Source organism: Alligator sinensis, unplaced genomic scaffold, assembly GCF_000455745.1.
Source record: "Alligator sinensis unplaced genomic scaffold, ASM45574v1 scaffold467_2, whole genome shotgun sequence".
Lineage (NCBI taxonomy): Eukaryota > Metazoa > Chordata > Crocodylia > Alligatoridae > Alligator > Alligator sinensis.
Window position 1 is genome coordinate 859,465 of NW_005842129.1, and position 22,415 is coordinate 881,879.

Consider the following 22,415-nt stretch of genomic DNA (forward strand, 5'->3'; position numbering starts at 1 on the left):
GCCCTGGTGCTCTCCTGCCGGGCCGCGCCCCTCGGCAAGCGCTCAGCCAAAGCGGCGCTCCTCCGGGCCGGGCTCCCGCCGGCCCTAGCACGCCCCGCCCCGGCAGAGCCGCGCTACGCCCCCAAGCCGCCACAGTCCCACGGCGCAAGCCCCGCCCCTCCTCGAGCGAGGCGGTGAGCGGCCCCGCCCTTTCATTTCCGGTCCAGACCGGAAGTGCGTCGGAAGGAACCAAATTTGAAACGAGCAAGGCGGCGCGGCTAGGCCTGGGTAGGTCACGTGCTCGGCCGGGCCCCGACCCGCGCCGACGGTCGTGCCACCAGGACGAGGAAGGCCGCGTGGCTCGGGCATTGGGGGCCCCGGCCTCGCCCTGGCCTCTTCCGTGCGCGGTGTAAGATGGGGATAGCAGCTCGGTGTTCAGCTCCTTACGGCAAGGGGAGGCAGGGCCTGCGAAGGAAGAGCTCCGTGACCCCGTGAAGCCGCCCGCTGAATTAACCGAAGTGCTTGATACATGCACAGGGGGATCTTGGCTTCCAGGCATAGGCTCCATAAGACCATGGTTATGAGTTATCCCAGTGACTGATCAGATGCACTTAGCATGCTATGATGAGTGTCCATTTTGGGGTCAGACTCCCTGAGGCTTGTTTGTCTCTCAGCAGAAGCCAAGAAGAGTTACTTCCTTGATTGTGTTACAAGGGCCGCCTGGATACTGTCACCATAGAGGATGCCTATCCGTGCCCATTGTACTATATGCTCGGATTTCTTTGATAACGAGAAGGATGTGGCAGCTATCCACTGTGGACACACATTCCACTATGTATGGTAAGTAGAAATGGGAAAGTGGGACAGTTAGTGGGGGTGGAACATGCATTTCATGCAACTGCTGAGTTGACTTCTTTCTTCCCTGAGAGGAGGGATTATCCAGTGACTAGGATTGCAAAAAAGCCTGGTGAGACTTGGGTTCAGTTTTCATCTCTGCCCCAGCCCTGGAGCAAGTTCCACAGTTTCTGTGGCTCAGTTTAACTTCTGTAAACAGGAGAATATCACCCCAGGTCTGTCTTGAAAATAAATGCATTGGAAATTATGAAACACTGAGATCTTTGGATGAAAAAAAGCTATGCAAAAGCCAGCCATCATTGTTTTGATGATGTCAGTATCTCTGGGAAACTGCATTTCCAGGGTTATTCTTTTGAGAGCTGTGTACTGCTTATTAGTGAGATAATCAGCTGTCTTTCTGCATGTCAGTCTCTCCCTCTCCACTCCTGTTATTTAGCAGAGTTATGGTTTAGGGGAATGAAGGTGAAAAAGACATAAAACATATACCTTTTGACTGGCTGATCCTTCTTCCTTTTTTGAGGGGGTTGGTTGATGGGTTGACAGAGTTAGTTGGAAATCAGCCTGTTCCAGGCTTCTGAAACTCAGGCTTTTCCTGCTTAGGAGAGATCCAATACTAAAACAGCAGGAAGTTCTGTGGGTTGGTATTGAGATGCATTGGCATAGCTGTATGTTGGGAGATCTTGAATCTTGTATTAGCTGCAAGTTGGGGCTAAGGCACATCTACAAGCCTATGAGGGAGCCAAGGATTGGATGGCAGGGGGCAAGTGGAACAAGACTGGTTTGTAATTGAAGTAGTGGGAGGCAAGACTATTAGGAGGAAGGTCCAGTTATGTTGCTGCACTTTCACACTGGGAAGCATAGGGAATCCTGCACAGTAAATTGACTTACTATATAATAAGAGTGGAGTACACAATGCAAAGCTCTGTTGTGTCACTTGGAACACATTTGATAACTTTACCCTGTTTACAAGCACTAACTTCATTAGTGAAGAAAGTTACCAACTGAATATGTGCATGTTTGTGTTGGTTCACTCCCCTGGTCCATTTCAACTCGGAGTTGTTTGCTCAGGGCAAACTGGCTTCCCTCCACCAGTGGTTAGACATTGTAATGGTACATTCTGCAGGCAGTCAGCTAGGGAAAGCTGTTTGAGTGTCTGCTCCTTACTGCAGAGTAAACTTAACATGGAGTAAGATCTGAAGTGAATTGCTGGCACTCTTTAGTAATAGTGTGATGTGCCTGCACCCATAGATGAAAGAAGAAACATGCTTGTTTGTATTGTGCTTCTGCTGGAATTGATTTATCAATGCATTTGTGTTAGCGAGAGAGAGTTTTCCTATATGCAGGTATGCATGCCATGGGGCTCACTTTTTCATGCCCCGGTTAGGTGTCAGGAAGATGAAGATGCAAGGATGATGGTCTCTTTCTCTAATCAAAGAAATGGCTGTTTGTTTTTCTCCTATTTTTAGAAGAGGGTGTGGGGAACAGTGTCTTATTGTATTTGAAGAAGTTAATTGTTTTCCATCAATAACTACACAATTTTTAATATGCCCTGAGAGCGGTTTCTGAAATGAGGGTTGACTGTTCTCTTGTAGAGCTCACATTAGCTCTTCTAAAACTCCCCAAAACATGGATATTGGAGCAGGATATTCCAGGAAAATCCCAATCGTTTTGAGGGGTGAAAAGTTGAGGTGGTAGTGGTTGCAAGCATATGACATCTTCAGCTAAATCTACCCTAACATGGGAAATTTTCTCCCAGTATCAGTCTGAAGTATCTTCTTCCAAGGCAGCTGTTCATTTGTCAGTAGGTGCCCCCTAACCTTAGGGGTTCCCTGTTCCATTCATGTAGCTATAATCTCAAGTTGGTAATCAGGCACCCACTTCATGGCTACAAAATGCCTCACAGTGGGGAAGTGACATTGTTGTGGTCACCCTGAATCTGTTAGAATTTAGACCAAAGCAGGATATCCCAATTCCACCATATACTGAAATGATACAGTACCTTTTCCTTTACAGGACAGATGTGTGAATTGATTTTCTCCCAAACTTCATTGTTCAAAGTGGTGTCACTGAAAATTTTCAAAATAGAGCCCCTGAAAATGACTTCTTTGCTGGGGTCATCTGACCTCAGCAGTCTTTTCTGCCTTAGACTGGGGAGCTGGACCTGATGATATCATGAGGTCCCTTCCAGCCCCTAACTTCTGTGAATTTTCTTCTGTGATATTTGACCTCCTTAAAAGTACTGTCTATTAGGGGTGCACCAATAGAGATTTTTGGGGCAGATACTGATAGCCAATTTTTAAGGAGGCATATTGGCCAATACCAATCTGATTTCCGATATACAGCCTGTCAGCTTGAAGAGCAGTGTCCAGCTGGTAAGTCTGTTGTGGGGGAAGGGGCATGGGAGGGGGCGGGCATAGATCAAGGCCCCTGTGGTGAGGGAGGCATCGGGCCTTGGGCAGGCACTGCCCAGCCCGGCCGTGGCGTTGGATGGAGCCACGGCTCATCCGAGGGGGCCGGGGTATGCCCCAGAACTGTGTGCAGGGCAAGGGTGGGTTGCTGCTGTGGGCTGGGGCAAGGGCTGCACTGGGCTGTTCCTGGCAGGGGCTGAGCTGGTCTGTGTTTGTGATGAGTGGCAGCAGTGTTGGGAGGAGGTTACGGGGGGGGGCAGAGGAGCTGCAGCCACCCTAAAATTTGCCATAGACCTCCGTAGTCCCCCTCCTAGTGCTGCCATGCAGCCCAGCCCAGCCCCTGCCAGGAAGAGCCTGGCCCCAGCCCACCCTGCTCTGCACAGATCTGGGGCACATGCCCCCATGCTTTCCTGGAGTGTGTGCAGTGGTGGGAGATGCCCCCAGTGCCTCTCAGGCAAACTGTGGCTCCATCTCATTCCCTGCCCCAGCTAGGCAGCACCTGTCCCTGCCCTGCTCCCTCCCTCACTGCAGGGCCCTTAATTTCTCCCCTGCCCACCCTCGCAGTCCCTTCCCTCCTCCCTCCCCTTCCATCACAACAGACTTATCAGCTGGATGCAGCTCTCCATGCTGCTGGACAGTGCTCCTTGCCACCTATGTGCTGTTGCAGCTGCACCCATGCACAGAGCATTTATTGCCAACAGTATTGGCCATATCAGGCAAAAAAGCCAATTTCTGATGCAGCCAATTCTTTTTATATCGGTGCCAATCCAATATTGGACTCATGTATTGGTGCACCTGTACTGTCCATTACTGGAGGTGAACTTTCAGGCTGGACTCAGTAAATGATTGCAGCCATTCCTTCTGAATACAGAAATGTAGTCCATGGAGACTACAATTCCAGCCTGCACTGGCCACCTTTACTTTGGAGGCAGTCGCTTCCATTTTATGTATATGTATTTCTGCCTCCTGCTGAGTTACTAGTGAAGCCCTTAGAGGTTTTGGAATATACTATTGTAATATATTGTACTATATTACAAATATTGTACTATTGTAATATATTGTATTATTACAACTCACTGTACATTTCTTTCCTTTTTCTCAGTCTTCTTCAGTGGTTTAACACTGCGCCGAATCGGACTTGTCCACAGTGCAGAATACAGGTAAATCCACTAGCCTGTGTTGAGTTGGAGAAACATAGCATTGCTAGTGCTGTCAGAGCATAGGTATGGGGACAGTGGAGGCATACAGAGGTGTTAATGGAATGAAAAGAGGGTTTCGTGCTAGACTAGTACCATCAAGCTGTGTAGACTGTTGCTACTTAAATAATCTCAGTAGAAGGGCAAAGGACTAAACTTGGCATAGACAAGGGGTGGGCAGAATATGGCCTGCCAAGCCATTCTATCTGGCCCACAGGGCTCCTCCAAAAAACAAATATTACCAGCCTGTGGCTGCCCCTCTGAAAGGTGGCAAGCGGAGGGTTTTCAGAGTTCATTCACCATTAGACTGGGCAGCCTCTGTGCTTCCACCTCTTTGGAGCTCCTGGCACTCCAGCTGGGAGCCCCATGTGGAGACACTGAGCACAATGGTGCACAACTGGACAGCTAGCAAGTGGGTAGAGGAACTTGTGCCTGCAGGAGGGTGGGTTGTGGTGGGGGGCCCTGCCAAGACACACAGCCCCTGCTGCCAGCAGCAACAGCAGCAGGCAGTAGGCCTTCAGGGCACACCTGGCCTGTGGCAGGCAGAGCCCTTTGATGGTGTGTAACTATAGCCGAATCCCTGGAGCTGCACGTGATGGCACAGAGCCCGCCCAACCTGGTGGTGGACACCTTGAAACTGGACCAGGCTGGCTCCATGCCAGCATGTTGGGCTTATGGCATTCCACCATGGAACTGCACGTGGAGGCATGGAGCCCGCCTGGCCCGATGGCGTGCGACTCCCCATGGCTTCCTGTCCACGCTCCATCAGGCTGAGTGGGCTCCATGCTGCCATGTGCAGCTTCCTGCTGGAGTGCTGGAAACCCCACATGGAGGCACAGAGCTGGGCCAGCCCAGCCCTATGGTGCGCAAGTCCTGCCTGCGATACCAGGAGCGCCACATGCTGGCATGGAGCCAGCCTGGTTTGGTTTGAAGGTGCACACCAGCAGGCTAAGCTGGGTGGGCTCCATGATGTCACGTGCAGCTCCCAGGACTCAGCCAGAGCCATGCATCGTCAGAAAGCTCTGCCTGCAGTGGGCCAGGAGCACCCTGAGGGCCTGCCGCCTCCTGCTGCTGCCAACAGCAGGGGCTGTGCACCCTACAGGGGTAATGCGGTGGGGGTGTCTCCCCCCACACCCACCCTTCCCCCCCACACTCACCCACACACAATCCCACAGATGCCCCTACAAACTACACACCTCCTACAACCCATCACAACCCCCCAAAAAACCAACAAACACCCCTTTGCAAACCCCCCCCAGAAATCTCGCTCTCTCATTCACGTTGACCCCCGCACGTACGCACGCACACACACACAAAATATACAAGAGTAGGGCTTTATTTTGAGCTATTATGCAATCACCTCTATGTACACTATGTAAATGCATGTAAATCAGGACAAAAATATTTTTTGATATAAAATTAAAAATGTTATAGTAGATGTTTGACCTTTAGTATATGACTTGTTTTTTTTTTTCTGGTTCCCAGCTGGCAGGGCAGAGAGGAAGGGCTTAGTGGCAAAGGTCAGGGTTAGGGAGTGGAACTTTTGGTCCCAAGATGGTGAGCAGGGGGTGGGGCACCTCTTGTGGCCCTCAACAGCTCACCAAAATCATTAAGTGGCCCTCCAGCCGAAATAATTGCCCACCCCTGCCACAGACCCTGAATTCCTCCTAACAGTCCTTCTGGTCGGATTGGGGCACAGTGAGAAGCATGCTCTTCTCCCTTCCAAATTGTCTCTGGGTTTGGGATAAGGGCCTTTGAGCCTTCAGACATTTTACTGGCAAGACTACACAAGTATCAAATTAGGTGCCTTTAAACTGACAAATTAAGTGTCATAAAGAAAAAGGACTTGGAGAGCTGGGAAGTAATCCAAACCTGAAGCTTAGTAATTACTTCTGTTATAGCAGTACCCAGATGCCTCTGCATCATGATGGGCATTATACATCTCATTACTAAGAAAGACTCTGCAGGAAGATTCAGCTTTAAAAAGACAGACAGCTGAGGCTCTTGAGATTTATTGACTTGTTCAGTGTCATAAAAGGAATGTGGAAACATTTCTGCAGTCTCAGTTCAGTGCCGTACCCCAAGATCCTGTTTCTTAATCCAGTCTGGTTCTTACTTTCTCATCTAGGTAGCCAAGATAGGAGGCCTTGGCTTGTTCTTGGCTGTCAGCTACAGTAGGTGCTGAGCTATACAGAGGCATTGGTTTGCAGACAGGGAGCATATTGGTTTTATATAGTTTTGCTCCCGTCTCTTCTTTTCTTTTCTTTTCTTTCAAGGTCTTGGCCCTTGTTCCTTTCCTGACTTGTTGATTCCCTCTGTTCTTCACCGCCTCTTACATCTCTAGGTTACCATGGAGTTATCGCGAAATAACATCTTATGTAGCAGTAACTATGCAATTAGCTGGTGTCATGACTGTATATAATACTTAAAACACAAAGCTGAAGCGGCATGGGGGAGGTGTGGAGAGATATCAAATTCAATTACAGCACCTTCTGCATGCGGAAAGTGGTACGTAAGCCTGTGCTTGAATTTGGCATTGTGTGAGCTCAGCGTCAGCTGCTGGGCCTGAGCTGCCAGAGAACAAACTGCTCTCCACTCAGAAATGCCTGAATCTTTGTTGAAATCCCAGGATCTTAGCTGGAGTGACATTTGTGAAGCTAGAGTCTGCTGCTGGGGCAAAGATCCAAAGCGGGATCTTATTAGTGGCACCAGCTATGTGAGCTGACTATCTCCTGCCATCTCACATGGTACTGTCTTGTGATGGAATGGTAGCTTATTCCCACTGTAGCTGTCTGCCCTAGCAGCAGTGGCTCTTCCTGCATTTCTTGCATCATGCCTCTCATCCTCTCCCATGTCTCCTATCTAGGTCAGCAAAAGACATATCATCAGTAAGCTGTTCTTTGATGTTGCCCTGGAAGAGCAGACAATATTGGATGCAGAAAGCCTACAGGTATTCTTCCTGGGTTCTCCTGTTGGGTACTAGGACAGCAGCCTAGGACCACAGTCTGGTCTGCTGATGCTTCCCCACTACCTGGTTTGCTGGTTATGCCTGTATGCGTCTTAGACCTAGAGCACTTGTGCTTCCTTTTCTTATTTACCTCCTTTTGGGCTCTGTTCTTATCTACTGTATCAGCTCTACCTCCAAAATGTTTTCCTGCAGTGCTCCAGAAAGGTACCTACTCTGCTTCCTAATGGAAAGAGCCTTTTGCTTCCTTCCCCTCTTTCCCCCTCCAGTTGTCATCATCTTTGAAACCCTCTTATTTTCTATACAATTTTCTATACCATCAACAGGGATCCTGATTTTCCCTGATATAAAATTGCAAATTCTCTGATAAAACCCCCAAAATCCGTGATTAAAATTAAAGGCTCCCCACTGCCCTGCCTGCTCCCCCCTCCCCCCGCAGCCCTGCTCATGCCTTTCACTCCCCCCACAGCCTTGCTGTTGCCCCAGCCCCTGCTCCTCCAGCCCTGCTGGAGGGGGCCCCCAGCTGCCAGGGCTACAGACCCTGGTCTGCAACTCCCTGCCCCTGCTCTGCTCTGCTGCTCGCTGCAGGGCGAGGTGTGGGGCTGGATCCCCACCATGGTGTGCACTCCCAAGGGGGGCAGAGGAGTCCTGACACCACCCCCCCCTTCCTGATCTGTGCACAGGGCAGAGGCAGGCTGCAGGCTTGGTCTCCCACCTTGCTGTCCTCCTTCAGGGCCTCTGTAGCCCGGCAGGCATAACAGCAGGGAATAGAGGTGCCACGTGGAGAAGCTGTTCACTGCTGTGATCTCCACACTGCCCTGGCAACGTGCCTCCTGCACGTGGGGCTGCTTTGAGGGGGCAACCTCGCACTGCTGCTCTCACTGCAGCTGCACGCATGCAGGGGGCACATTCCCAGGGCAGTATGGAGCAAGCAGCAGTGAGCAGCTTCTCTGCTTGGCCCCGCTGTTCCCTGCAGCGCCAGGTTGCACTCACCAGGCTGCAAAAACCCTGGGGGAGGGCAGCAGGGCTGGAGTCCAAGCCCACAGCCTGCGCCCACCCTGCACACGGATCTGGGGGGCACAGGTCCCCCCTGCCCTCCTGGGGAGTGCACAATGGGCAGGGAGCCAACCCTGCCCTCCAGACTAGCTGCCCTGGGCCCTGTCTCGCTCTCCTCTGGGGCCCTGCAGTTGCATGTTGCAGCCCTGTGCCCCATGTACTACCCAGCTGGGCAGCAGCCTCAGCCCTGCCCAGCTCGCTTCCTCCCTCCCTGCAGGTGCCTCAATCCCCCTCGTCCCCACCCTTCACACTTACACGCATGTGGTGCCCCGTGTCTCACCAACCCTCTCCTGCTCCCTTCCAGCTTCTAGCAGGGTAGAACTCTGCCAGCCTGCAGGGATCTCATTGCAAAACTGCAAAATCCATGAGTTTCTCATGGCCACTTTTTATATTCCATTAACCATCTGTGTCATGGAAAATTTGCTTTTTCTGTGTATAGGTCTTTTAAAACTTACATTGGCCTTATGTATGGTAATGGGAGAGAGACATTAAAAAGAAATAGGGCAGAGTGGTAATAACAGCTCATATTTAATAAGGGGACTTAGAAGGAAGTCAGGTCTTAGACATGCTTCCAGCTCACTGGACCTGATGAGATTTCAAGTTAATGTCCTTTTTAAATAAATCGGAGCAGGGAATTCTGTACCTCTTGCCCTCTCAAAGTAGCAGCAAGGCAGCAGTGACCCTAATAATTTTAGGAAAATTGCCTTGATTTAGGGATGTGCCTGAATGAACCACTTGGTGCCAACAGCAGGTATGGTGACTAACTTTGAAAAATCCTGAATGTAAAGGGTTAAAGCAGGATATGACAGTGTTTTATATTCTAGTCAGTAGTTTCACATTGACAAAGTCCTATTTCCTGTGTGGCTGAATCAACTGTTAAAAAAAAAAAATGCATTGACCTTGGTATAATGGGACTCTTATACCCTCTTGTGTTTAAGATGAGCGTGTGCAGTGATTACCATAATTAGCATTGTCATGGCAACGGCTATGTGTATATCATATATAAAAACATGCCAGACTTCAACGTAGGTAACCAGACCATCTACAGAGACTCTGTAACAAAGAAGCCGATGACTAAAGTGCATGTGCAGAAGAGGTGGAAAGCATCTGTTCTAGCTGAGTGCTCAAGACTAGGGCTTAGAGAAGAAAAATTTTGCCTTTAGCACATAGACGAGTTCTTGCAAGAGGCACTAGCTGCGTTACAAAAAGGAAATCTGGGATACTGTCTGCCCCCCCTCCATTTGGCATCGCTGCTGTAGCCAATGGCACAGGCTGGCAGGCAGGGGCAGGGCTGCGAACACAGTCCGGCAGGGAGGCAGAACTGCCTGGTGCCACTCTGCCCTCCTGCTGGACTGCACCTCAGGCCGCTGCGATTCTGGGATTCTTGTTTTAATTTTTACCAACTGGCTGGGACTGGCCTTTGAAATCTGGGACTGTCCTAGGCAAACTGCGACATATGGTCACCCTAGATAAAGCTCTCTAGAAAAAGCTTTTTTTCCTTTCTGCTGACTTATTCCTTTTCTCCTCAACATTTCTTCAGTGCTACCACAGCTTCTTTTGGGAACTCATTTTTATTCTACCTAGCTTCCTCTCTGCTGATTCTCCAACAAAGATCTTCATGGAGATGCCCATGAGCATGGGAGAAGTCATTCTTTTGTGTGCCAGCCCAATGTTTCATGGTAACTTGTCATGCCACTGAAGAGAGAATCCTGTTACTGTTAAACAAACTGTAGGCTCTCACATGTACAACTTCACATATTAGCAAGTAGATGGAGCCACTTAGCAGTTGCAGAAAGTTGAAAGTCCTTGTATCCAAATAGTCTAAGTTGTTTCAAATAGTCCCTAATATTTAGTTTTACTGCTTGTTTTAACAGGGCACAAGTACACACTGAGAAATGCCATTATGCTGAGTGGTTTACACTGTGCTGGCATGTCATGAATAGTTTGTGTTGCACTTATCTTTTAAATCAGGGGTGGGCAATTATTTTGGGCAGAGGGCCACTTACCCAGTTTTGGCAGGCTGTCAAGGTGCTTGACAGGTTCCCCGCCCCCTGGTCACCGTCTTGGGACCAGTGTCCCAAAGCCAGCACCAATGGGCCCAAAGTGGGGCACAGGCTGGCAGGGTTCTATGGAGCTGGGCTGGGCTGCACCAGCAGAGAGAGGGGGGAGCTGGCCTGGCTCCATAGAGCCCCTGCTGGCTGGGACCCCTGTACTCCTGCCACCCTGCTCTAGGCCCTGCTGGCGCTGGCCCTGGGACGCCAGTACGGGCCCTGTGCTCCCACTGGCTCCCTGCCCACTCACACCCAGTGCCCCCCAACCCTGCGGTACAGGCTGGGGGGCAGCACACAGCCCCAACAACCACCCCCACCCCCCTCCCCGCCAGCAGGAAAAAAGCCAGTGCTGAGCGCGGGGAAAAAGCAGCCCCTTGCCCGCCCCATGGCTGGCGCTTCCTGCTGCAGGTGGTCACAGCCTGCGTGGGGCTGTGTGGAGCAGGCACAGGCAGTCCTACATGGGCTGCAAGTGGCTGCAGCTCAGGGCACAGGGTGGGTGAGGGGCCGCTTTTTCCCTGCTCTCAGCACCAGCTTGTAAGCCAGCTCCGCTGCAAGCCTGGGCCCTGTGCTGGCTCTGGGGTCGCCTGTCAGAGCTGCACACAGTGGCAGCAGCTGTGGCCCCCCTGCTTGCCACAGCAGCCCCTTCCCCACCCCCGTGTTCAGTGCTCCCTGCTGCAGCTGCTCACAGCTGACGCAAGGCTGTCTGGAGCAGGCACAGGCAGCCCCCCATGAGCTGTGAGCAACTGCAGCACAGGGTGCCAGCCACGGGGTGGGCGAGGGGCCACTTTTCCCCCCACCCCCCACGCTCAGCTTTTTTCTGGGCCACATTTCCCCAGGGTCCTCCCCTGCCCTTCCCCCTTACCTGCAGTTCTGGCACGGGGCAGCCATGTAGTCCCAGGCCAGAAGCTCCCACTGGGGTTTCCAACTGTGGGGAGCGGGCCGGGTGGGCCCTGCTGTTGTGGGTGCCCGCTGGGGTTCCCCTGGGTCCTACTGCCCTTCGTTCCTGTCATTTTTGACAGGAACCAAGGGCAGAGAAATATTAATTTTCTAAAATTTTTAGGGGTCCTGCAGGCCAGATAGAATGGCCTCACGGGCCAAATCTGGCCTGCAGGCCATATTTTGCCCACCCCTGTTTTAGATGAAGCTTAGCTCACAGTATAGACTCATTTACAGAATGACGAAGTCTTAAGTAAAGAGAGATGGAAATGCTCTCTGATAATCCAGATTTTCTCCCTGTAACAGGTTACTCTTTCTTTTGGAGACTATTCCACACTTGTAACATCTCACTGTTGAGAAACTTTCCTTCAGGCTCAGGCTCAGCCTAAATATTCCCTGTCTTAATTTTACCTTATTATTATTCTTAAAGCTTGTCAACACTGCCTGAAGTGTTTATCATTATCAAGGATCCAGGTTTTCTGTTTGCTGTCAAAAAGTGTGGATTTTCTTCTCTAAAGGAGAATAACATGGGAAACCACAGGTTTCTCTTTGCAAGCTGGAGAGTTCCAGCCTGCAAGGAGCTGCTTGGGGCTGGGGGGAGTGGGATGCACGTACATCCACGTAGCCAGCAGTACAGCCAGGCGGTGCTGGAAAGCAGCTACCTGCAGGTAAGTCTGGGTGGGGTGGAGAGCAGGGGAGAGATTGTAGCCCTTGCAGCTGGGAGCCCCCTTTAGCAGGGTTGGTGGAGAGGGGGGAACTGTGGGTTGGGAGTGAAGGGGACCAGCAGGGTTGGGAGGTGGGGGACCTTGAGTTGGAAGTGGGGGGCACTGGTAGAGTATGGCACTAGGTCAAGAGTGAGAGTCGTGGATGAGGGGTTGGGGATTCAGCTTGGGAGTTAGGAGCATCTGGAGGGGTGGAGGGCTGTGGTTTGGGAGTAAGGGGCACCAGCAGGGCTGGCAGGATGGGGTCTGTGGGTCGGGAGTGAGGGGCATCTGGTGGGGTGGAGGGCTGTGAGTTGGGAGTGAGGGTCAACGACATGGGCGCAGGGCTGCTCAGCACCACAAAATAGCGGGGGTCACAGCTGTAGCTGGACCCACATCCTGATACATAAAAGGGGCAGGGGGTGCTCTGATTTTCTATGATTAAAAAACCAAACAAAATCAAACACCAAAGTATATAGGTATTTGGAGTGTATTTTATTAAAATGATTGAGGCACTGGTAGGCTTCCAAATAGCTTTAATATTGTAAATATATCAATAAAATATTGTGTTCAACTGATACCTACATACATGGTAGTATTTAATTTTAATTGTGGAAAAATGCAGATTTGAGGTTTTTAAATCAGTGTTTCGGGGGCAGGATCCCCCCTCTAATTTCTTCTGTTTTCCCAAGAGTCTTCCAAAGTTGTTCAACTAAACCAAAATGACTGACAGTGTGAGAAACAAGAGGTTGACAAGGATAAGACAAGATTGGGATGTTCTCCTTTGCAATCTTGTTCTTCCCCCAAAACACTGCCAGTTGGAGATGCTCCCCACATTGCCTATAGTAACACTTGGTTTTGTTGCATATAACAAGGGTACACGTTGCTATTGTGTTCTGCTCTCAGCAAATATCACTATGGTTATCCCACCAGGAGAAAGGACTCGGGAAGACTACAAGCCATAAGCCAAAGTACTTTTAAGTAAGGTGAAGCTTACCATGTAGTGCTGCTTCTAATTTGATCCTCTGTGTGCTTTGTTACAGAATGAACTGGACAAGGTGAAAGCGCAGCTGTCCATGAAAGGTGAGTTCAGAAAGGAAGCAAAAAGCTTTCTGCCCATCGGTAGGTTGTGAGAGGAAGAGGCAGAGGGGATCAGCAGGTTTGGAGCTTCCTACAGTTTGTGGCTTTTAATTGGGTTTTTTCCCTATGTTAGTATTAAGGTCAGTTTGACACAGAAAATCAGAGAATTTGTAGGCTTGGGCATCACTCTTTTGTACAGTATGCTAGTTTGCTTTTATGAAACGGAGCACAGGGGAACGTAAGTCTTGGGTTTGCTTGGACTGTATCTCATCCGAGCTGTTCTCTGACTGAGGAGAAACCTGTAGACTTTGAATTCAAGTCTGGGACTTACATGACAGCTTGGGCTGCAAGCTGTGCAGCGTGTGCCCAGCTGCACAGTAATTTTTATGTCCTCTGCAAGTTTGTCCTAGTTGACAGGTTACAGAAGTCCTAGTGCCACTGTACTCCAGAGGAGAATCTGCTGAAAGCGACCTCCTTTTGTTGAATTAGGCCTGCTCATCAAGACACTCCGAGTTGACACTCAGAGTTGCGAAGTGCTCAGGACTCATTTCTAGTGTGAAATGGTAGAAGAGGAAGTATAATTGCGACCCAAACAGAAGAGGGAGAATTTTGGGGCTTTTTTAGCTGCTCAGATGCAATGGATCCCCAGAGGAGCAGGCATAGTTCGATGTGTGCATTTCCATTTTCTCATTGCTTCAAAGAGCTGGATCTCTCTAATTTTAGAGTATGTCTGAGGAAGGCAGGGAAGTGAAAGCCCTGGAGACTTGTCAATGGGTTTTAAGCATTGTCTGTAGGCAGCCTGTCATCAGAACATGAGTCATGAGCAGCAAAAGGAAAGTGTCAGTCAGTCTGAGTGACAGAAATCCAAAGACATGGGAAGGAAAGGGGTCTCAGCACTTCAAGAGTCCTCATCCTCCCCCCCCCCCCCCCCCCCCCCAAATATTTGCTAGATATCTGAGCTGAAAGCAGAGTTTGAAAACCTACCAGCATTCTTTATCAAGGCCCATTCACTTGTGAGCGATCAGGTACTGTGACCTGGTAGAGAGCTGATCTCTTCCTCTTTCTAGGGAAGAGTGCTGGGATTCCTACTAAAATGCTATTCAGAACTGCCTAGGGCCAGTCAACTTCTGATTTGTAGATGTTAAAACTGAAGCTGTTCCCCCTTTCCAGTAGAGAAAGCTTTCTTCTGACTGGGATTTCTTGCCCTCTTGCCTTGGGTTCTGTTTCTGTCTGATTCATCCTTTTGAAAACACCTTTACTACCCACCTCTGCTTCCATGGGGTAAAGAGGAGGTCACAAAGTCACTGCCTCCAGATGTGGTAGGACTAAGAAGCTAGAGGGGTTGGAAGAAGAAATAGCTACACAAACAGGTCTCCAGGAACTGTTGGGTCCAACCAGAGAGAGAATGGAACCAAGCAGGGAAACGAACAGGGTTAAACAGTTATTGAAAGTTTTATGCCCACAACTTAATGTATTCTGCACTGATCATCTGAGGAGTCATTGCTTTATATCACAACAGAACTGAGATCACAGCTTTTCATTGGTACAGAGCATTCTCTGTAAACTCCATCAGCTCAGTGTATTGGTAATCTTTCTATTCCTCAGTCAATTATATCCCTCTTTCTAAAGCATTCCATTTTTAGCACTATCCTCTGACTTGTATGGCTGAATGCAGACACTACCATTTCATTCTTTTATTCCTGGCAGCTAGAAGGTCATTATTGGGAATGCTAGCACGGGCAAAGGATAACTGGAACAATGTGACTTTTAAGACCTTTTGACCTGCAAAATGTAGGAGTACTCCAGAAAGATAAAGCTGCCTTAATAAAGTGCCATGTAGCTTTTGAGGTCCCCAGTGTCTTGTAAAGCTTTGTCTTAATGCCTCTTTTGGCTTATGTTTGATCTTACCCTTAGACATATGCACTGGTGAAGGTGAGTGTTGGCAGTATAATGCCACAGCAGTCTAATTGCTCTGCAGTGTAGGCACTGGTGCTGTTCACAGTATCATCCAACAGACATTTAAGCATGGACCCAACACAAGGTTTATACTGAGAGAACATGTCTAGGTAAGTTACCTGAACTTTGTAGTTTTGTAATTGTTAGTCTGCAGAAACAGAGCTGAGCTGAGTAGCTGGTGGTGGCATCAAGAGTTAAATTAATCCATATTGAGCAAGCTAGATTAGCACCAAACAATCCTTGAGAGGAATTTACAGCTTTTTACTGGAGAACCTGGGAGCCCACCAGTGCTGGAAGCAGCAAGAACCTGGCTCCTGGCAGTTTCCAAACCCTGTGGTTGCATGCCTCATCCTTCAGCCATATTGCTGTTCAGAATGGTGGGACGCATGGCTGCCTGATCCTGGGGTATTCTAAGTGCTACTTACGTATTTCCTTTCAGAGACAGAGAAGCGGGAGTGCCAAGCCATTATGGACTTGCTTAGGGAGACACTGGACGTACGCAACGCCACCATTAAGTCGCTCCAGAAAACCCTGGGTGAGACGGAGATGCTGTGTTCCACTCTCAAGGTACATTCTTCCACAGGCAAGGAGGCATCTCATTTGACCTTAATATTCCTCGGATTCAATCTCAAGGGCTTTTTCTCTGTGCACTGCTTTTCACAGTCCTTGGCAGAGACCTGTGCCTGCCTCTGATAATGGCTTCCTGTGACTTGTTGCCTCCATTTTTCCAATTTTGAAGTATGAGGAGAGCAACAGTGAGGTTGCATTATTATCTAAGATACCTTTTAGCTTTGCCAGTTTCCCTGCAGAGATGTAAAGGCAAAGAAGGTGGAAGGTGAAGTATCGGGAGAAGCAGTACTGTTCTTAACAATTTGTCCCAAGGCAGTAGTCTCTTGAGATGCCTTCTTTGGATCTGTGTTACCTCAGCATGGGATGGGAAAACAGTCTTCCATTGTATTTGTCTGCAAGCTTTATTGAATGAACCCAAAGTAATTAATATCCTTCACACTTTAGGACTTTGGCTGTCCTCCATGCTGTAGCTGTGGTGGTCTGTATGGTTAGCGTTGAACTCTCTTGCTGTGAAAATGGCTTTCTGCTCAAGGCCAAAGGCAGCACACATGAGAGGCAGCTGTGCACTTGACGGCATTGGGTAGCATTGGGCAACAGGAGGGGTGAGGAGTGTGCTCAGCTTACACCTAATGAAATATCATTATCAATCTTGAAGGGCATGAGCATGAAAGCTCTGAGGGAGATACTAACTTTTGACAAATGGAGATTGGTGCCCTGCATTAAATATCCTATTTTGGGTTAGGCCTGGCAGTATTCGGGTTTGGATCGGTTAATATTAATCTTTGATTTCTCTCCCCACCCAAACAAGTTAATTGAAATGTGCCATGGGAGAATTGCAAGCTTCAGTTGAGTTGAATTTAACCACAGCTAGCCCCTATTCTGCAGTCAAGTCATTAACATGAAGTAGTCCAGGGATCAAATATTTTCTTTTCTAGTCTCCTAAGACTATTTTGTCATAAATTGAGAGTAAATAACAGTGGAAATGGGTTTAAGCAGAACAATTATTTTACTGGGATGTCTCTCAGCTGATTTAAACGAATCCTAGCAAGTGGGCATGGCTGCTGTTTGACTGTGGGGGGGGAGCACACCATAATTTCTACTAATGGAGATGCCTTGCTGCCAGCCTGAACCAAGGATGGAACTCTAAATTATGCTTTATTAGTGTGTGTAGGTTAAAAAGGAGGAATAAAGGGAAAGCCCTGAAAATTTCTCTTAACCAGAAGATATATTTATCCTATTTATGTTCTGTTCAAGGACCGCATAGTGCTCAGTGGTTCCAATGACCAGGGTTTTACTATGAGGCCTGATCATAATTCCGGTCACACAAACACTTGATTTCCAGTTTTTTAGCAACTTTGCAATTGCTGCAAACAGCCCCCAGCTTATTTCTCTCAAGATGGTTGTGTTTGCTACTAGGTTTCTGTGTGCCCTCTCTACTTGCCTTTCCCATGTCTCATGTTCAAGTGGGAAACATCAAACATGGTTTGCAGCCTGTGTAGTCATTGTAAAAATCCTCTGACCTGTGTAGAACCCAGTCACCACCATCTGGGAATGCTGGATGGAAAAGGTGCTATTGAGTGAGTCTCCTCAGTAGGACATTTGCAGTTCCCTGGTAGTTTTGCATAGTATTTCTTCTCACAACTCTTTTAACAGTTTGTCTCTGTCTCTGTGGTATCACTGCATACCTTTCTAGCCAGGGCAGAAGCTAAACCAGGAGTGGGCAACATGCAGCCTGTGGGCTGGATCCGGCCCACCAATTGATTGTATCTCGCCCATGGCTGTCCCCACGGCATTCTGCATGAGGCCGAGCCCTGCCTGCTCCTGCCTAGGGCAGCCTGCACCTCACTCCTGCCCTGGCCCTGGCCATGCACAGCTTCCCAGAAGGGTTGCTTTGGCTGCTCCTGCAGCCAGCTGGGTACTACTTGGGTGCCCCTCCTCCAGTGGCACCTGTTCCTTTTCCTTGTCCTTGCTGCACCAAGTGAGGCGGAAGCTACAACAGGCCAGTTCCTGACCTAGCATGTGGGGATCCAGCTTTAGCTCTTGGCCATCTTCTACCCACTCCACCCACCCACCCAGCTTGATGAGCAGCCACCTGTGGGCAGAGCAGGTGGAAGGCAGCCATAGTGGCACAGTAAGGGCAGGAAGAGGAGCTGCTGGAGGTGGGGGGAGCTGAGCAGTACCTGGACAGCAGCAGGAGCAGCCCTGCCGGGAGGCTGTACACACAAAGCCACGATGCCCCAGGGCCGCATTGCCACAGGTAGGAACATGGGGAGCATGGTGCCCCAGGTGGAAGCATAGTGCAGAAGTGGGTAGGGCCCAGCCCTATGCAGAGTACCGTAAGTGCAGTCATAGGCCAGATGGAGGGGTGGGGGAGAATGGACACCAAACCTCAGTGCATCACTTAGGCCAGCTCTGCTGTGTGGGCCTGCCCCCCCGCCCCTGGCTTCCAGGACCCTTCCACAGACATGGGCATACACCCACCTCCCACATACACTATACAAAATTGAGACTTATTTTGAGCTATTATGCCTCAATATACACTACTCAAAAAAAACAAATCAGGATAAAATTAATTTTTTTAACCAAAGTTAAAATATAGTAGTAGATTGATATTTTTTTTTTATTTTTATTTTGTATACGATTTTTTTTATTTATAATTTGTTAAAATGATATCTTCTGAAAGATTTTGTGTCAGCCCTTGACAGCTCACCAAAACTTCTGAGTGGCCTGCCAGATGAAATAATTGCCCACCCTGGGCTAAACTGACTAGCATCAAGCCATGTCTGTCCTCCAGTAACACCCGGTGTGTTACTACTGAACATACTGAGCTGGATTTAGTTGCTGTACAGGGGAAGAATGGCCTGGTGGTAGTTCTGACTTGGGGATCTAAATCTGTCTTGCCCTGGTTTAGAACAGTGCAAGGGAAGTAGAAACAGAAGGCACCTGTGGTAGAGGGAACAGGTTAGGAACAGCCTTTGGCTTTTCCTGGCATGGGAAGAGCAAGTATCTGACCTAGGCCAGCTGGCATCTTACAGTGACATAAGTGTCTCAGGGCTCCTATCCTGTTTTTGTGACTAGATGAGCTGGTGGGAGGCTGAAGGCATATGAAACAATCCAGCTTCTGTAAGCAGAAGGGCTTCTCGTTATACCTTTAAAACACTTTAATGTTTGGCCAGTCTTTGGAATTGGATCAAACAGCATTGCATTGAAAAAGCAGACCAGGAACCTCTGAAGTTGATGTGCAAAATGGACCCCGAGATCAAAGCATAGGCAACAAGTGCATTAAAAAACCATCAGATCCCCACCCAAGCCCCCTATATATTCCATTGATCCAGCCTGGGTCACTTTCTAATGCCATATGCCCCAGAAATATCTAGACAACTAACTCTCCAGTGTAATCTGGAAAAGGTACCTGCTTCTTGATCAGGTGTCAGATATCCCACCTGAGGTTCCTGCAGTGTTTCCTATTTCATCTGCTTAACATGACAATTAAAAAAAGGGGGGGGGGAGGGGAAGGCTTAGTGTGTTAGAGGGGGAAGAGGACTGCTATAACTGGAAACCTTTTACTTTTCTGGGACTGTGTTGTTTCTGAACATAGAAGTGGCACCCGGGAAAGATCCCACACAAATCCTAGTAGGAGAAACAATTTTGAGCAAAGCCCTGGGCTGAACCACCTTGTGACTAGCACCAAAGACTTGCCATTTGTGGAAGCGTGATGCAGTTGGGTGGGAATCTAAAGCCCCTTTGATTCTGGACTGTTCAGTTGACAATTGCTTTGAGGGGCTGCTTTGGGTTTGGTGTCCCTGAAGCCCTTTTTAAATATCCCCATTCCTGCCTCTGTCTCAGAAACAAATGAAGTATTTGGAGAAGCAGAAGGAAGATACCAAGAATGCGAAAGAAGAGGCATGCAGGCTCAGAAACAAGCTGCAAACTATGGAGAGGTTAGAGCTGGGACTGTGCTACATTCGCCTGTACTTGCAGAAATGAGCAGGCAGGGCAGTGGCTTATGCAGAGGGTTTTTACAAGGGCTATAAATGCTGAACATACAGAGCTGCTATGAATCTGCGTCTTTTCTTCTTTCTCTGTTGGGGTAAGCTGCAGTGCTACATATGAGGATGTGTCCTTCTGGCCTGTCTGAGCCTGTCACCACCATGTTCCATCTGTCTTTCTCACCCTCAACACCTCCTCTCACCTGTTGAGGACAGGTTTTTCCATTAGCATAATGAAGTTGGGCATACCTGGCTTATGCCTTCCTGCCTAGCCTTGGTTTGACTAAGCCTGTCTTATGAACTCAGCCCTAGAGATGGCAATGAATTGTCTGTGGATACAGTGAATTAGTGACAAAGAATAAAACTCCGAGTTCTGCCTCCTAATCCAGTGCTTAGTCCACAAGAGTAAAGCTGTCCCTGCTCTGCTAAGCCATTACTGCTCTACTTCTTCACCAGCAGCCAGTGACTTGGGAGGATGCTGGTAAGAAGTTGTAACTTCTTCCCCCAGCTGGAGAAGAAGCAGCAGGTGGCCTACATCTACAGTAATTCTTGATGAGTCCTGGCAGCTGGCTCTAGGGTGCCAGGGCTCATCTGCTTTCTCAGCCCTGCTGCACTGCTGTTCTGTTACCTGACCAGCTGCTTCTGTTGCAGAATTGAGATGCTGTTAAAGAGCCAACGCCCAGAAGTGGAGGAGATGATCCGAGATATAGGAGCAGGGCAGGCGGCAGTGGAACAGCTTGCAATCTACTGTATCTCACTGAAAAAGTAGGTGCTGCTGGTTTGGCTGTAACTTGTGCTATCACTTTGGTCTGTAGATATAGCACTCCCCCTACAGGGCACTGCAGGGAAGTACAGTGATTTAGCTAGACTAACTGCCTGTTACTACATGGGGGTTTGACTGACAGAATCCAGGTGACTTAGATTGGAGACTGCCACACACATTCTCCCACTGTCCCTGTAGTGACATGAGCATCACTATGGAAACAATTGTCATTGCATCTAGGGGATGTTGATTGGATAAGAGCTGAGAGAGCAGTCTCTTGACGTGTTCAGAGGATGGGTGGCATAATATCCACATGTCCATGCAGAGTGTAGCATTGTGCAGCTGCAGGCCAGGTTGTTCTGTACTCCCAAATTTCTATCGCACTAATCTGCAGTGGCTCCAGATCTTCCAGGAGCTCCTTCCATTCATGCTGTGATAAATTACAGCTTTTGTGTAATTGCAATCTTAATACTGAGCTGAGCTAGCGCACCTGCATTGTTATCAGAAGAGATTTTGCACAGAAGGTACCCAAAGTGTCCATGGAAAGTCTTTTTAAAGCAAAATTATATGTCCATCTCTCAGAAAGGAGGCTGTCTCCTTTTTCATGTGAATGACGTCTTCAGATTGCAGTCAAGGGCTTTATTCTTGCTCCTTCTAGTTGTCTGGGCTTAGTCTCCCTCTAGGCTTGTTTGTAGATTAGCCTGAGTCATAACTGAGTTGCTCCCCAGAAGAGTTCTTGTGGAATACACAGATTTGCACCAGGCATTCTGCTGAGAAGCTGTGATTTGAGTTTTTGGGGGGCTGCATCTGGTCACTGGCTCCTGCTGAGAACCCTGTCTCTAATTCATGGAGACATTCATGACTTTTTTGGGCCATTTCCAGGGAATATGAAAATCTGAAGGAGGCTCAGAAGGTGTCTAGCGATATGACAGAGAAGCTGAAAAAGGAGCTGTTTTCTGGCAATAACAAGGTAAAGGGAAAGCAGACAGTTGTTTGTGAAGTATTGGGTTGATCTTGCTTCCATAGGCCAGTGTCTGCTGCTGCAGACCTGCACCCGCAGCAAAGAAAGCTTCCTGCAGCAAATATTGCTCTCATCCACCTGGATCAGTAATGCTGGCTACTACTTAGGACTGAAAAGTTTGCCTGAGCTTCCTTGTGTTTGGTGCACATGTATAATGCTGCTAGTGAGGTGATCTATTTGAGCTGTATTAAAGAGCCAAGTCTGTCTCAGAATCGTAGACTATTATAGTTGGAAGGGACCTCAGGAGGTCATCTAGTCCAACCCCCTGCTCAAAGCAGGATCATCCCCAACTATATCATCCCACCCAAGGCTTTGTCTAGCTGGGTCTTAGAAACCTCCAAGGATAAAGATTCCACAACCTCTCTGTAGCCTGTTCCACTGTTTTACTACCCTCGTAAATACCACATTCTCTCATATATCACCAGTCCCTGAATAAGAGACGCTTTGGTTTTGGAAGGTGGAATGAAGAAAAAAAGATCATTCCTTGAAAATACCAGTAGCGTGGTATTTTCATAGGGAAAACACAGGTGGTGGCCATGGCGGGGGAGCAAAAACCTGTGGCTGCTCTGTTAGCCCCCTGCAGGACAAGACAGATACTGCTGGCTGAGCTGAACTGCCAAGCCCTACTTCTCTTTTGGATCTGAGGTGGGTGAGCAGTGAGCAGGGCCTGCCAGCATTGCTGAGGGCCCCATCCTAGCCAGCAGCACCTGTGGGGCCAGCTTGAAGGATCTACCTGGCTTGAGCAGAGGGGCCAAGCAGTTTGGGTCCAGCAGGACTGTGCCCTCAACTGACCTGTCAGGCACTGCTGGCTTCCTACCTATCTTGGCTCAAGAAGAAAAGTGAGGGCCCGATTTTTCTGGAGCTGAACTGCCCAGCCCCTCTTCAAGCA

General features: G+C 48.9%; 1 protein-coding gene across 2 annotated transcripts in view; it reads left to right on the top strand.

Moving 5' to 3' along the window:
• The first annotated feature begins 222 nt into the window (after nucleotides 1-222).
• TRAIP (TRAF interacting protein) overlaps nucleotides 223-22,415 on the top strand; it is a 33,301-nt gene continuing 11,108 nt past the window's right edge. Inside the window, exons 1-9 of one of the 2 annotated variants that reach the window (XM_006024993.3) lie at nucleotides 223-267; nucleotides 657-819; nucleotides 4,345-4,402; nucleotides 7,305-7,388; nucleotides 13,191-13,230; nucleotides 15,623-15,750; nucleotides 19,600-19,694; nucleotides 20,394-20,507; nucleotides 21,388-21,475. In XM_006024993.3, the coding sequence (XP_006025055.1) occupies nucleotides 722-819; nucleotides 4,345-4,402; nucleotides 7,305-7,388; nucleotides 13,191-13,230; nucleotides 15,623-15,750; nucleotides 19,600-19,694; nucleotides 20,394-20,507; nucleotides 21,388-21,475 (705 nt within the window). In that variant the 5' untranslated portion in view covers nucleotides 223-267; nucleotides 657-721. The remainder of the gene's footprint in view (nucleotides 268-656; nucleotides 820-4,344; nucleotides 4,403-7,304; nucleotides 7,389-13,190; nucleotides 13,231-15,622; nucleotides 15,751-19,599; nucleotides 19,695-20,393; nucleotides 20,508-21,387; nucleotides 21,476-22,415) is intronic. The other variant, XM_006024994.3, reaches the window with a different exon arrangement.